Source organism: Lytechinus variegatus, chromosome 17, assembly GCF_018143015.1.
Source record: "Lytechinus variegatus isolate NC3 chromosome 17, Lvar_3.0, whole genome shotgun sequence".
NCBI lineage: Eukaryota > Metazoa > Echinodermata > Echinoidea > Temnopleuroida > Toxopneustidae > Lytechinus > Lytechinus variegatus.
In genome coordinates, this window is record NC_054756.1 from 17,458,771 (window position 1) to 17,475,910 (window position 17,140).

General features: G+C 37.3%; 1 protein-coding gene across 1 annotated transcript in view; it reads left to right on the top strand.

The window, feature by feature from the left end:
- Positions 1-17,140, top strand: part of LOC121431279 — a 45,822-nt gene that overhangs the window by 13,539 nt on the left and 15,143 nt on the right. Inside the window, exons 3-7 of the mRNA XM_041628788.1 lie at positions 2,200-2,331; positions 3,366-3,557; positions 5,703-5,969; positions 6,897-7,202; positions 7,897-8,115. Of these exons, the coding sequence (XP_041484722.1) occupies positions 2,200-2,331; positions 3,366-3,557; positions 5,703-5,969; positions 6,897-7,202; positions 7,897-8,115 (1,116 nt within the window). The remainder of the gene's footprint in view (positions 1-2,199; positions 2,332-3,365; positions 3,558-5,702; positions 5,970-6,896; positions 7,203-7,896; positions 8,116-17,140) is intronic.

Here is a 17,140-nt window from a genome sequence, read left to right on the forward strand (position 1 = left end):
ATCTTTGTCATGTTCACCTTCACAAAGTCACCATTATTTCCACCCAAGACAGCTGAAAATATAGCTTTTTCTGTGCTCGAATTCATTAGTCAAGAATCAAGATCCATGAACGAATAATGAATGTTAAATAATTATTATGTTCACTGAGATAAATGCTTTTCTTACGCGGAAATCGTATTTTCCCAGTCTAAAGATAATTTATAAGACATGAAAGCCTTTCGGTTTACGGTTTATATTACGGTAGAAACTTGTGCAACATTTTTTTTTTCGGAATTTAGCCTTGAAACTCGGGCTTGAATGGGCAAATTTCGCGTTATTGCTCAGTGATTCGTTTAACATTCTTGCTTGAAATGGACCTTTCGCCCAGCAGGGCAGAATTAATCCGAAAACACATCGAATGCATTTGAAGTACAAGTTCAATAACTATGAAGTCTTGTCTGATGTAAAGGGTCGGTTAATCGAAACGACGGAAAATTGCAAATAATTATGTCGTTTGTCCAGATTCTTGGGCGAAACTGCCATTTCGAATCGCCGACCATCGACTTACATTTTCATTGATATACTGCGTTGTTGGATTCATTCTGTGTCGCTGTGCGGAAACTCTCTAATATTTAGGTTATGTTTAAAATCTTGTTTAGCTCGGCATGTACAACATTTTGTTTTTTGGTTGAAAATAAGTCTTCAAAATTTATGCAGTTTAAAGAAGTTTTCCCAGGTGAGGTAAATGGGTACCGGTAGGAAGTAATTCCTTAAGAAGCTGTGTGCGCTATGAACGCCTAGCTTAGCCGGGTAATATAGGAGCGCCTTGAGCACCTAACAAGGTGGATATGTGCGCAATATAAATATATCCTTTATTATTATTATCATTATTTCCTATTATTATTCTTGAAGATAATAGGCCTACTAAAATTTCCTCTCGATATCTTTAAAGGACAGGTCCACCCTAACAAAAAAAGTTGATCTGAATAAAAAGAGAAAAATGCAACAATAGTCCGGCAGCCCAAGAGATTTCTTCTACCGAAAGCCGGACAAGCAAATGACCCTATAGCTGGATGGCATGGACCCTGATGTTTACAAATATGCGAACCCGGCAGCAATGCATATGAATTGCTGCCGTTTACATATGCAAAATACGTAATGAAATTTGCATATCATTAGTTTTGGAGATTTCTTGCATCATAAATTGTCGAAAATCGATTCAGAAATTTATTTTCTTTTTTTAGTGTACTTTCTTTGATATTCTTCCTCTCAAGCATAATGTCACTCTCTTCATCTATATCTCCACTTTTAGAAAATATATGTCAGTAATTGGAAATGACATTATAGACTGTGATTTCAGCCCTCTTTTCAGTATGGTGCGCACATAGAAATCGTGCGTTTTGGGCCTATTTTCACCATATAGCTGAGGTGTGCGAACGATATGCCTTCTTTATTGATGTTTCCTGCATTTTGCATACTAATATTAAATCTTCCAAACAACATATTTCCATCTTCATTATGTCTCTGCTGATTAATAAATGATTTCAGCATTGGGCAGTCCTTAGGCTACGTTTTCAGCCTAGTTTTCAACAACGAACCTATACCATGTATGACTGCATCGAGTCGGATACGGGGTTTCCTGTGTACCATCAAAATACAGGCCAAATTATATCATTGTATCTATCTAAAGTTTTGTATGATTTATTCGCTATAGTAGTCTGTATACATGATGTGTATATTTGATGCAAATATGTACTCATTGTTTTTAGAGATGAAATAGATACGAACTGAATTTAAATTTTGTTTACTTACTTCGCTCGCTCGCAATTCCGCTCCATACATGAAATTTTCGGGCATGCCCCTCAATTTTTGTTCGTGCCTTCCCTCACTGTACACACCTCTGGGAATACACAAATAAATAAATAAACAAATATATATATATATATATATATATATATATATATAAAGACGAAAAATTGAGACATATGATGTAAGACGTAACTTTCTAACCTTGTTTATTTGGCGAGCTTTCGGCCCTTCTTCATCGGGCCATCAAACAGAAATAAAAAATAAAAATGTCAACATGTGTCAAAATGAATATCTTTCTTAGGATTAAGGCATATTATTCATTACTTCAATTAAGAATAAGTGAAGATTATAGTTAAGCCATTCATCCATTACATTATAAATGTCCTCTTGAATTTGATTTCACTATTTCAGATGGCGATGTGAGGTTAAGAGGAGGGGCAGCAAATTCAGGTCGGGTTGAGGTGAGGTTCAACACCACTTGGGGAACCGTGTGCATTGATGGATTCAACAAAGACAGCGCTGACGTCATGTGCAGACAACTTGGTAAGAAACATTTCGCCCTGGTTGATTTCTCTCGATAAGTTAAGAAATATTTGTCCCGAGCTGAATGAGATATTGTAGTCTACAGACCCAGTCATGGTAGACCTACATGTAGACCTTACCATCTTCAAAATTACAGAGAGAGTTACACACACAAGTTGTGGTAAATTTATATCGATAGTTACGTGATGTACATGCATAGGGAAGCAAGGTAACCACAGGGGCACCTGCTTCCCTTATGACTTTATTTAGATAGTAAGAAAGAAAGGAATACTGAAAAAGGAAATATATACAACCTATGAAAATTAAGATCTCCGTCATGTAACTCTGATCTGGTGCCCATAAAAATGACGTCACTTTGGGTCATCTCAGCCCTTTACGGAAATGAAAAATAAACTAGCTTCGCACCTTCTGGGAAGTAAATCAATACAGGTAGGTCTAAAATATTACGGAAGCGATGTAGAGATCCAATAACAATGGTTTATTTTATTTTACATGGAGTTTAATGTGCTCTGAGTCTGATGACAACCTTATTAGCCCTGATGCTTTTGTCATGTTCACTTGATTGTAGACTCTTTGTACCGAACCGATTTAGAACGCAAGCACTTCGCGGTTTCAAATTCATTCTAAAGCACTTTATGGTGATTACGTATTTTCAAACATATTATTATGTCAGTTTGATACTTTCTGGTCCATATGAATTCACACAAACAATACACCAACGACAGCGTTTTCCATAAAAAGAAACACAATAACATTGTATGGGAATAAACATGATTCGATCGGCATCCAAATTATTGCAAAGGAAAATTTGTTTCTAAGTTTTTTGCAGAAAGTTCTCAGTTTCATGTTTGGAAACACTCTTCTTTCTCTTTCTTTATTTCCAAATATTTTGCCTGTTTCGCTGGTGTTCTATACTGTTGCCCAGCGGCTGCTTCCATTTCGAATCTATTGCATCGTGCCCGGTATCACATCCCCTCGTTGAAAATATTACGAGCCTAAATGTTATTTAAAATAATCGACTTTTCTTTTTGAAGGGTTTCGAGGTGGTGCTCTCAGGGTCGATCCAGTGGATGAGTTCAGCTTCACGTCAGTCGACACATCGCTCGATATCATCCTCTTCAATGCTAGCTGTGTCGGTAATGAGAACAACCTCGCAGATTGCTGTGATGCCAGGTGGTCGGATGGGACATGTCAGTCAAGCAGACCCGCTGCAGTGTTCTGCGCACGTAAGAATATTGATCAAACCTGTCGACTTGTTTGGACACCTTTAGTAATAATATCAATAACAATATTCATGATAAATAATAATTATAATAATAACGTCATATTTTACGTAGGGTAGCCACTTCAGTTCCAAAAACTTTTAGTCAAGCGGGCCCTGCTCCCGGGGGGCACTCAGTATATAACGCATAGTGGGTATGTGCCGCGGAGGGGACCCCCATTTTTACACTCAAATTTCCGTTCCAAGGCATGGCATTTTTGCCTTGTTGAGAAAAAGAACAAAGAAAGCCGCTCCAAGGCATAGCATTTTCTTCTTATCGAGAAAAAAGAAGAGAGAAATCCGCTCCAAAGTTTCGCATATTTTTCGTTACGCCGCTCCGATCGCGTTGAATGAACTGCAATTTTGGTGAAAAGCGGCCGCAGAGCTCAGCTCCCCGGCGGAGGCCGCGCTAGCTGCATCATGCACGCATGACCGTTCCGTAGGGATGCATACGCGCTCACACGCTGGCGATCCGTTCCAAGGACCCCCGTTTTCACAAACATTTGTCGTTCCGAAGCCCGTTCCGAGGACCCTCCTTTTTACAATAAGCCCTCTCCAAGGCCCCCGTTTTTTGTCTCGCCCGCGGCACACCCCCACCACTTTTTTGGTCGAGTGCCCCCCCGGGCCCTGCTTGACATGGTTATGTTATTACTTGTAGTTATTTCCCTCATAGACACGTGTGTTGATAGGCTATTAGTAGTAAAATTACAGTATGATTAAATAAGGTGAACTAACATTTAATGTACTTCTATTAGTAAGGAAGTATGACATCAAAAGTATGTCTACCACTTCATTTCGGATGTAAATAAACATGTACATGTCTGGAAACATTTCATGAGTTGATCCATTCATCACCTTAAATATGGTTACAGAGTATCAACTCTTCCACCGTTCAGTTTGTTCCAAAACCTAAGAGATATTATCTTAACCGTTTGCGCAAAGTGAGTAGTAATTGCCCTCCCTAAAATCATTGTTACATCATATGCACACAATGTCGTCGCCCATGTAGCTACAGTACATAAAATTACAAATATTGAGGATTTGTTTGGTCAGATGGTACTACTTGCCTTTTTATTGCAATTTGGAATGTGAGCCCTCTCATGAGTTATGTAATTTTCGAAATGCTTTCTATCACATAACGGGTTAAATGAATCAGATTTGTAATGTTCTATTACATGTAGGATTCAATGTTGTAAATCCAAAGTAGTTGTCCCTGTATATAGACTAGAGGAACAGAATTTAGTCATGAATGTATTAGTCTATACAAAATAACATCATAGCAAAGTAGACTGGAATATACTTACTTCATACAGATCGAATTTTTGATTCTTCATCACCTTCTCAAACGTCATTTTTATATTGCTTTTAGGTTTTCGCACTATAGGTTTATCAATGAAACATCGTGCAAGATAAACAAGAATGATTTACTAAGAATTCACTTTGAAAGGCTCGTCTTAATGAGCACCATGTCACTAATTCTTTTCGCACCTCATGTGACTAATTTTGACCCAACCAGATAGAACCAATTAAAGTTCATAAATATGTTACCTGCTGTTAAAGTTAGAATCAAATTAATGTCCAATAATGTTATCAAATATACCTTAAAAGAGAAATAAATTGATTTAGAATACATGGTCTAATTATATATCGATGAAAAGGTACTGCTATGGGATTATCATTAGGTCATTCACAAATAACGAAAACAATACATAAGGTGGAAATCACCAATTAAAAGGCGCTAAAATGCCTCTCCGAAATATGCCTCGCACGGTTGATGACGTGTATGATGGTACCAGAGACGTGATTGGCTCTCCCGCATCAAGCTCCACTTCCGTCCAAAACCTATTGCGAATGCTAGTTAGCGTGCGATTCCTCCATACTGTCACCGAGAAGTTCGATCATGAAATGGAAGAAAACCCAGAAGTTATATCTAGATTTGGATTTCGATAAAAATGCTGTTGTAGAATAAGAAACTGAAGAAGAAAATTTTAACTCTAGTGAAAACATAGAGACATTGAAGAATAAAAATTAGAGGAATAAGACCAAATTCAAAATCAATATATTTCTCCTTTAAAAGTTATTTTCTGTGAATAACCTTTTTCTGTTTCAGTCCCTTACTACGAGGGATGCTTTGAGAGTGGCTCACCGAGTGGTATAGCAGACAATTCTCGAACTCTTGAAGACCTTATTGGCTTGTGCAGAATATTCAAATATGCATATGCTGGCTCTTCGCAGGAGGGTGGAGACAAAAGTCGTTGTGGAAATAGTTTGTCAGATTTCGGTTCTCTTGTTGATGACTCTCTTTGCACTGAAGTGTGTGTGAACGATCCATTCCAGCTGTGTGGTGGAACAGGGAACTACCGCGTTGTCTATTCAAGTGAGAACCTAGTAGTTTTTTTTTTACATTTTCACTTAGTTTCCTTACTTTGAAATCAGTCAAATCAACTTTTGAAAAAAAAAATAACAAAAACAAGGAGAAATGCGATTGTTTTATTTCAATATTTCGCCGATGCCCCTAACATGCTAGTCTCTGAATTGTTGGGTGCTGCACATCCGGTCCATTACCGAGTAAATTTCCCCGTCTTTTCAGAAGCATTCAAGAGATAATATCCAATTTTATATCATTTAGATTAATCCATACTCGTATAATGGAACTGTTTGTGTTATGTCATGAACTGATAATTTCGTGGAATATGATGCACTACAGTATTATCTAACATGACTACAGTCAATTTTAAGAAGAACAATAATTGCACCGTCAATTCTCGTATTGTCACCTAGCCCTATTTGGCATTCCTCCACGTCCCTATTTTCCCTTTATCAAACCAGAAGTACATTTACTTGGTGCAGGAGAAGTGGACTGGAAAGTAACCCAGTGAAGCGATTGCATTCGTGGTTTGTTTTTTTTTCTCTCAGAAAGATTCATTCACGATTATGCTTTTTTCCATTTAAATTTATTCATATTTTATTATGTTTCCATTTTTCGTTTTCATCATATTCACCCTACCATCTCACGTTGTGTCGCCTTCGTAGAAAACCTACTTGACATCAGAATGGACGTCCTTATCAGTATTTCTTATACCCATATCACGTTTATAGTGGAGAGTAAGAACGCTGTATATATAAAATGATGCTACAATGATATTCTGAATTTGATTTTTTTTAAACTATTAATATAATTATTCATTTATCAATGAAACAACTTCTTGATTTTCTTTTCCGTCCACCCTTCTTTGAATGCTCTACCCCAACTTGAATAAAAAAAACAATCTAACGATATTAACGATTGTTATTCATGTTTTAGCTCTGCTTGGTTCGGAGGGGTTCTCTTTGACTGGGGACAGCGGTTCACTGACGTCAAAAAACTACCCAGGTGCATCCGTCTCAAATGACCGCCAGGAATGGACAGTCACGCTTAATTCTACTCAACGGGTTCAAATCGAATTTCCCGCCTTCGACATAGGTGCTGGTGACGTCATCACAATCTCCGCAGGAGGGATTAATGAAACCTTCACCACAAGGCGAACGTGGATATCCGACCCGGTTTCATCGTTTACGGTTTGGTTTGAAAGTGCTTCTCCGGGAAATGGTTTCATTCTCAATTATGATGGTAGGTTATACTTGGTCGAAAGAAAATAGGGGTAGTCCAAGTAGTACACGTAGTAGCCGAAATGGCATTGCCAGGAAAACCATCAGTAGTAGAAGTAGTCGCAAAAGTAGTAATATAAGTTGTACAGTAGTAGTCGTAGCAGCAGCAGCAGTAGTGGTAGTAGTATAGAAGAATAATAAATTAGTTATAGTACCAGTGGTAGTTAAAGCGCCAGGAGTAGTAGAAGTAGTAGTAGTAGTAGTAGTAGTAGTAGTAGTAGAAGAAGTAGTAGAATATAGATGTTGCATAATACTAGTAGTAGTAGCAGCAGCAGTAGTAGTAGTTGCAGCAGTAGCAGCAGCAGTAGTAGTAGTCGTAGTAGCAGCAGCAGCAGTAGTAGTAGTAGAAATAGTAGTAGTATTAGTAATAGTATTATAGTAGCAGTAGTAGTAGTAGTAGTAGTAGTAGTAGTATTAAGCAGAAGTAGTAGTAGTTTATAGTAGTTGTAGTAAAAGTAGCAGCAGCAGTAGTAGTAGTGGTGGTGGTGGTGGTGGTGGTATAGTAGCAGAATTAAAAAGTGTTTTATACATGTACTACACACAATGGTTTATGTGCATCTATTTTTCTTATCACACTTTTTTTCTGTTCAATCCTAAGACAATAATAAACCATTTTGTGACTGATACTTGCTCTGTGTTATTCATTATCTACGCAGTCTACATTTCCAACACGCCTACCACCGTGGTACAATCAACCACTCAAGACACACCAACCACACAACCTCCGACAACAACCGATGCTGCAACACCCAGCCAAGATACGGCTACCACTGACTTTACGACCCCGATGCCCGATACACCATCACAACCTCCACCATCGACACCAATGACAACAATGCAAGAGCCTACCACCGTGGATGAAACGACAGCCCCAGGTAAATTCATGTCTTGTTTGCATTACATGGTTTTTGTCTCACCTGCGAAGCAGAGTGAGACTATAGGCGCCGCTTTTCCGACGGCGACGGCGGCGGCGGCGGCGTCAGCGTCAACATCAAATCTTAACCTGAGGTTAAGTTTTTGAAATGACGTCATAACTTAGAAAGTATATGAACCTTGTTAATAAAACTTGGCCATAAGGTTATTCAAGTATTACTGAACATCCTATTAGAGTTTCATGTCACATGACCAAGGTCAAAGGTCATTTAGGGTCAATGAACTTAGACCATGTTGGAGGGATCAACATCGAAATCTTAACCTGAGGTTAAGTTTTTGAAATGTCATCATAACTTAGAAAATATATGGACCTAGTTCATGAAACTTGGACATAAGGTTAATCAAGTATAGCTGAACATCCTGCATGAGTTTCACGTCACATGTCCAAGGTCAAAGGTCATTTAGGGTCAATGAACTTTGGCCGAATTGCGGATATCTGTTGAATTCCCATCATAACTTTGAAAGTTTATGGATCTGATTCATGAAACTTGGACATAATAGTAATCAAGCATCACTGAACATTTTGTGCAAGTTTCAGGTCTCATGATTAAGGTCAAAGGTCAAAGGTCATTTAGGGTCAATGAACTTTGGCCGAATTGGGGTATCTGTTGAATTACCATCATAACTTTGAAAGTTTATTGGTCTAGTTCATTAAACTTGGATATTATAGTAATCAAGTATCTCTGAACATCCTGTGCGCATTTCAGGTCACATGACCAAGGTCAAAGGTCAATGAACTTTGGCCGAACTGGGTGTATCTGTTGAATTACCATCATAACTTTGAAAGTTTATGGATCTGATTCATGAAACTTGTACATAAGAGTAATCAAGTATCACTGAACATCCTGTGCGAGTTTCAGGTCACATGATCAAGGTCACAGGTCATGTAAGGTCAATGAACTTTGGCCATGTTGGGGTTTTTTGTTGAAAAACCATCATATCTCTGTAAGTTTATTGGTCTAGTTCATAAAAAGTGGACATAAGAGTAACCATGTATCACTGAACATCTTGTGCGAGTTAGAGTAGTATTCAAAGTCAGCACTGCTGCTATATTGAACCGCGTGATGCAGGTGAGACGGCCAGAGGCATTCCACTTGTTTTTATTAAGTAAATGCTATTAGCCTGATTGTTGAGTTGTCATTGATGGACACCTTGATAGGGATTGGCGGTTGGACATGAAGTGCGGTGTTCATAGGAGCACAGGGACAATCTGCAAAGGACGAAAATGTGAAAACATAGCGGCGTAAAATTGCAACCTCGAATAAGATTCTTCCCAATCTCTCGCGGTAATCGGCTTGTACTCCGCGGAATTTAGGCGAAGTTCTATCGACATATGCGCGAATGTCGAACGTAGTGTGCATAATTACTGTGGTCCATCAATATACAAGAAGAAGAACACACCTTTAATTTACAGGGAAATTGAATGTACCAATAATAATCACGGTATAAATAATCGTTATAGCTTGCGAGACGTTCGGCAATTTCAGTAGGAATTGCGAAGACTTTTCGAACATCGCGTCGTAGGTCCTGCAGTGGCGGATCCAGAGGGGGCGCCCCCCTATTTTCGCCGGATTTTTTTTTTTGATGGTTATATTTACTGGATTGGTACAATGTAGTCAATTTCAAGGGCTAGATCTAGTCAAAACTATATTTTAACTTACGCTCATGGCCTTTGTGTTCGCACAAATGCACCTCTGTCATACTGTATTGCAATATGTAAATTCCGGAATTCCAGGGCGCGCAAGTCGATTGGTTGGAAAGTTGCACCACTTGTAATCGGGAGTTGCAGTGCAGTGACCAGTGTGAAGATGTTGGATTGTATATCATTTTTTCCCGAAATTTTGTGTTTTTTGTAACATGCGTTTGTCCGTCTTTATGGCAAATACCAATGTCTATCCCCGAGATTATTCTTCACTCAAAGATGAAGCCCTATATCGGGCGCCACGTGCGCAGCATTATCATTCTGCCTTGGTCATGTACGTTTTCACTGAAATGTATAGGTCAGACATATTTGTATTTAATGTAAACTAACTTTTACACTTTCTGGTAGATTCAGAGGCATATTATCCAGGGCGCCCCAACTAAGTTTCGCCGAAGCAATCATTCCAAAGAATTATCAAGGAGCAAAATTGTATATTCTCAATCACCAGTCGACCCCACTCCGCGTTTGCTGTGTATAGGCAGCTATATGTCAGCGTAAGGAGCGAAGAATGCAATTATGCAGAATGACTGGATTATTGAAGATGATTTGAAAATGATACGAGGGAAAAGGCCCGGGAAAAGGTTGATTACCAGAAGATGATGTCGTTTTTTCTGTAGTTTGTAACAATTTACTGTGCCTTTTGGGGAAAAAAGAACCAAATTTTATGCATGTGCCATACGACTAAACAATTCTCGTTTGAAAAACACAATGTAAATCAGGGTGTCAAATTATTTTTTCTTCCTCAGGAGCAAGTTTTGAAGCTCAAAGTTTCCTCAATCAGCTGGTAAAACACAACCACTTGTGGTTGATTTTTCATAATCAACATTATTTTAAAATGTCTACATTTTTGCGCATTGTGAAGAAAGATACAACATGAGTTACATATCACATTGTTGTACTGTTACAAAGTCACCCCAATAATACTTGATAACTTACATGTATGTATAGACTTTCAGTACTCACTTTGGCTTTGTACTGTTACAGGTAGTGCATATAATTGAGCATCTAAATGGATGAAAGATCCATTCCCAATCAGAAACTATTAGTTAATGATGGAGTTGGGTCGTTTAGACCTAGAGGTACAATACACCTTTCCAGCCTGGATGTTAGGACTTCTTACTGATACAAATACTTACAGTATTTATTCTGTACTGCTTTATGCTTAAATAGACCTTGCAATTTTGTACAGTTGTAATCGTATATATATTGTGTATGCTTGCTAATGCTTATCTCTAACATCATACAACTTCTGTGTTGTTACAACTTACAGACTAAGAATACTTATTTTGCACTGGTAGAGTTTACATGGTCCTTAGGAACTTACAATGCGTAGGCGGTAATGTAGGCGGTAAGTCACGACAAACGTTTATCGTAGTAAAACTATTCTTATTCTCCTTGTGTACACTCTCAATACAACAATCTTAAGTAAGGGATATAATATCGGATATATATATCAGAATCTCAAGTATCAATTAATAGATAAATAACATTGTTTTGCGCCTTAATTTCCTCACTCAGACCTGTCCTCACCTCACTGGCACTGTGCAAGTGCAAGGTAAAATATGTATAAAAAATCCAGAATAAGTGTGCTCAGTATTACTGAATTACTCTGCTACGTTTTGCAAGCTAATCTAGATGTAACTAAATGAATGAAAATATGGCACTTTTTTTCTGAGTTTTCTCTTTTCTTCTTTTTTCCCCCTCCTCCTCTTCCCCTTTCTTGCCTTCCTCTTTTCTTTCTTTTCCTCTTCCTCTCCTTCTTTTTCCTCTTCTTTTTTTCTTCTCCTTTTTCCCATTTTTATTTTTTCTCATGAAGGCACAATTTCCTCAATTTCTTCTGTTGCTTCCTGGGAGCGGTGCTCCCCGCTCCCGCACAATTTGACATCCTGATGTAAATACACAAATGACAATAAACAGAATGGATTATTCGGAAATTATCGATTACAAGTCTCAGTTTCGTATCATTTAAATTTGACGTTTCAATCACACGATGCAAGCAAGTGAAGAGCCTTTGCCAAATGTATGTTTTGAATGACCGCTTATACGGTGTGTGACTGGAAACCAGCTCCTAAATGAGTCAGTATGTGCAGTGGCGTAACTACGGGGGGGGGGGGGGCATGGGGGGCACGTGCCCCCAATGGGCTGGCCCCCCCAAAAAAAAACGTAGTGGGGGAAAGAAGAAATTGTTGTTGATCATAGTTTATATTATATTATGTTATATAACATAAGCTTTTTTTCACATCTTTATGAAACATTATTTGCTTAATTGTGTCTTCATTGTTCCTGGCGCTCGCATAGACTTTTTAATGAGATACCTGCTGTACTAAAGCCTCCCGTTTTCAAATCAATAAACAACAAAATAATATATTTCCTCGCAATTAGAGTTATTATTGTTATAAGTAGTGATATATTCTTCTTTTTGAAAGTTATTGCCCTATTTTAAGGTCTTAATATAAAACATTTCCTGTCCGTGCTAACGTTCGCCTTAGTGGATTGGTGAGATTTCTGCTCTTCATGAACTCCTAAAATCAGTCCTTAAAATGTCAATTTTTCTGATCTGAATATAAAAAAAAAATTAGCTCGCGCTTCCCGCTCGCATCATTTGGTTAGTGAAATACGTGGGGTCTTAGTGAATTCCTACAAACAAGCCTTGGAATGCCCCTCTTCATGTCTGAATTTCCTATATTTTCAGCTCGCGCTCGCAGTATTTCATTAGTGAGATGCATATAATAATCATTATTACAATGACTTCAAAAAGTGCTCCATGTGTTTAGATGTAATTCTAACAAAATCAGCAAGCGCTTGGCACTCGCATTAGATGACTATGGTGAGATATGTATACTCTGACTTAATGGATTCGTAACTATAGTCCTTAAAATATCCATGTTTGCGGTCAATATATACAAAAATTTCAGCTCGCGCTTCGCGCTCGCATCATTTGGTTAGTCTAATAAGTAGGGCCTTAGAGTATTCCTACAAACAACCCTTAGAATGCCCCTCTTCAGGTCTATATTTCCTAAATTTTCAGCTCGCGCTTTTGCGCTTGCAGTATTTAATTAGTAAGATGCGTATGATAATCATGATTACATGACTACAAAAGGTGCTTCATGACTGTGTTTAGATGTAATTCTAACAAAATCAGCAAAGGATGGCAATAGCATTAGATGACTATGGTGAGATATTTATACTCTTAATGGATTCTAAAATATAATCCGTAAAATTTCCTTGTTTAGGGTCAGTATATACCAAAATTTTAGCTCGCGCTTCGCGCTCGCATTGTTTGTTTAGTGAGACAGTAAAGTATCATGATTACAAAACAATTTGCTTATAATGTCAATTTTTAGTCCTTAATATCAAAAATTTTCAGCTCGCGCTTCGCGCTCGCATTATTTAATCAGTGAGATACATATCTGTTTGATGGCACTGCATGTCCTTAAATTATATCTCTATCAGGTCAGTTTACCTGACAACTGAGCGCGCTTCGCGCGCTCCCTAAGTGACCCGAAATTTTTGCTGGTGCCCCCCCAATGCCGTGACCCACGGTACGCCACTGAGTATGTGTCTTTTATTCATGAAGTTACAGTGATTTAAGTGTGCATTTTTCTTCTAAAGGTGCTCTCAAGATACGACTTTTGGACATGATTTTTTGAAAAAGTCCTTGCCGTGGGACGGGGGGTATCCCCCCTCCCACACCCTCCCCCCGCTCGGTCGCTTCGCTCCCTCGCCGCTGGCGCCCCTCCTATTTCAAAATCCTGGATCCGCCCCTGTCCTGAATATTTTATGAAGAACATAAATCGTACAGTTAATTATGTATTTGGATATGGGAAACAGCCTGTAATTTCTTTATCGCTTAACCAAAAAAAAAACTCCCTCCCTCGCCGCTGGCGCCCCTCCTATTTCAAAATCCTGGATCCGCCCCTGTCCTGAATATTTTATGAAGAACATAAATCGTACAGTTAATTATGTATTTGGATATGGGAAACAGCCTGTAATTTCTTTATCGCTTAACCAAAAAAAAAACGGCAGTAACAAGAGATCGGTGAAATTTCCAAACCTTTGTGTCCTTTGCAATCGTCGGTGTGCCCCGTGACAGTGCACATAATTCCATTGCAGTTGTCGACGCATGATGAGGTTACCATAATGGGTCCGAGTCTTTTTTTCCGCTATGGCAATTATCTTTTCAGTTTATTTTATGCTCCGTGTTATTCTAAGTCTTCTTTACTTTTCGTCATCAAAATAAAGAAATAGTGATAGCTGCTTTAAAATATGTCTTTTTTTTCTATGTCCAAATATGCTTAATTTTGCTAAGCTTCCAGTAGATTCGATAAACATAATTTGTTTCTATAGTGTTTCAGATTGCCAGCTATTCCAACTAACCTACCCTAAGTATATCAGTGGTGTCAAATCACAAAAGTAAAATGTAATTAAAAAAATATTAAGAAATATGCTCATATAACGACTCGTTGAATTTGAAGGTCAAATATCTGTAGACGTCGAATTTCGTAAAGTTTACCGTTTCACCAGTATTTCTTAATTTTGAAGTGTTACTAATCTTCCATCACAATACCTGTTTGATTTCACGAAAGGTCAATGTTAATCTAAGTGCTTTGCCAGCGGTTATTTTTTTTATCATGCATTTATTCTTATTGACTACCCACCCCCCCCCTTATTTTCACTTAAAATATTCATATCTTCTTTTCTGCCAATACTTAGATATTGTTTTTTGCTATTATCAAGTCGGCATTCAGTTTTTGTTTTAAATATTTTGAAATATGAAACTACAAGAATGTATAGTTTAGCGTGGATGCATATTGATAAGTTTGTATACCTTGATAAACTAACCAAAAAGTTTCTTTGTAGAATGCTTCTTTTTTCAATGCACAACTAACTCATGACATTCTTTATAAACCTTTTTTTTTCTTTCATAGAAAGATTTTATTCAGAAATCAAACACGAAAGCAATTCAATTTACAAAAGAATCATGAAGCGAACGTGTTTACAACAACTGTACATGCGTGCTATTATCTAATGATATGACAAAATTATGATGTTTTTGACTGAGAACCCTTTCAATTTCACAATAGCGTTTCAATACGCTCTTAAAAGAGCTAAAACACAACCGATTACCCTTACAACGTGTGGAAAAAATGAAATATTTAGCATAAAGAATATAACGGTTTACAGTAGAGTATTGAGCGTCAGGGCAACCAAACAAAAATAAATTCTTATTCAAATACACGTTATTGTTCAAATAAGAGGTTTGGAAGTTTTGAATAAATTGTTGAGTTACAGGGCAGTCCCAAAACAGATGTGAAATACTTTCAACAGAGGAAGAACAAAATGTACATAAATTAGATTCAGACAAGCCAATATCGTAAAGATGTTTGTTCACCCCCATTATCCGATTAAAAAGTTTATATTGAAAGTAGTTTTGTAGAAAGACAGCATTTAAAGGGAATCATATACAATCCGTTCCAATTATTAACCGGTTCATTTAAAATGGATGCCCATTTTGATTGCGAAGTGGGGGACTTTAAGATTTTATCAACAGAAATTCTATGGATAAACTTGCATACCTTAAAAACATTATTTAAATTATACAACAAATCTTCTTGAGTTGTTTTACTCTCAAAAAGATGTTGACTAAAATGTTTCCATTCATTGGGTATTGCAGAAATCAATGAATGATATTCAAGAAAATTGCAATTAATTTTGTATTTTTGTAAAAAGGTTGTATGTGAGAGAAAATTGTTTTGTTCATCCATTAAATGTTTAATACTGATGATCCCATTTTTAAGCCAAAGTTGTTTATATATAACTTTCCCATCTACTTTGATCAATGAGTTATTCCATAACACTTGATTCTTTATATTCAAATCAGATAAATTAGGAGAGAATGTTAAACGACTCCAAGTAATTAAAATTTCTCGAATGAATTGATTTTTTATTTGTAATATTTTGGGATCATCGTATTTTAAATTACATGTCCAAAAAAATTCTCCTTCTTCAAAGGTGACCAAGTTGTGTTCGAAAAAACATTTCCATTTTCCTTTATTTTCTGTGCTCATATAACGTTTAACCCACGCAATTTTCAAGCCAGAAATTACAGAAGGTAAATGTAACATTTTCAATCCACCTTGACTATAGTCTCCAATAATTGTAAGACGACTGATTTTATCCGGTTTTTCATTCCAAATAAAAGAGTAAATTAAATGTTCTAATTCTTTCAAAAAATCTTCAGGAGGTTTTGGTAATACAGACAACAGAAATATAATTTGAGAAAGGCAGAGTGACTTCAAAATAGTTATTTTCCCTATTGGAGTTAAATTTCTCATTTTCCATACTCTTAAAACATTCTTTATTTTCTTAAGCTTTGGAATAAAATTCAATTCAAATTCTTTATAAACCTAACATTAACACGTATAGATACATATTTGCAGACGCTAACAAGTAACTATAAAATTAAAATGAGGAATTATGAAAACATTTCTTTCAAAGAACTGGGTGCCTTTGGATTGATTTCATTTTGTATTTTCAATTGGACAAACTAGAATCCCGAGAAAGGTTTGCCTCCCACATCCGGCTTTCAGACCAGAAAAGGGGGAGCTGTCGATTTGCACGACGGATGCCTTTGCGGCGAGGAAATCCTCAATTGAACCGTCTGAGCATGCGTCAACTCTGGGGTTTCGTCAGTACTTTATAGCATATCCAGCATGTCTAGTTTTTACGATTTTTCTCAGGGTCAGTCAGTGCTGTGCTGAAAATGGCAAGACTATATATTGGTTGGTCACCTGATGCATTTTAATTCTATGCGCGAGTAAGTCCTTGTTTCCCCATGAAACCGGCGGCACCTAACATTGTCATCAAAACTAAATGCCTAGCCATGAATACAGTGCACATATTAATGTTGAATATCTGTTTTAAATAACAAGTAAGTCAAGTTACCATGCATGAAACTTGTATATACATTTTGCCCTAAATATCGTTACGGTGTACTCGCAAAACAAAATACAGACACAACTGACGGTACAAAAATTATTAACCGTCGTAGAAGCATCCGACGTATAATATCCTTGACATCAATACGAAACCCATCACTCAATGTTCCTTCCCACATTCTCTGCTAATTATACAACCAACAGAAGCGTCAGATTTACAAGGATGGTTTCTGGTTTCACACATTTCTAGTTTACATTTGTTTGACAAGCAAGCAAAAAAAAAACAAGTTAACATTATCGACCTTATTGTTGCTCTATGCATGGTCA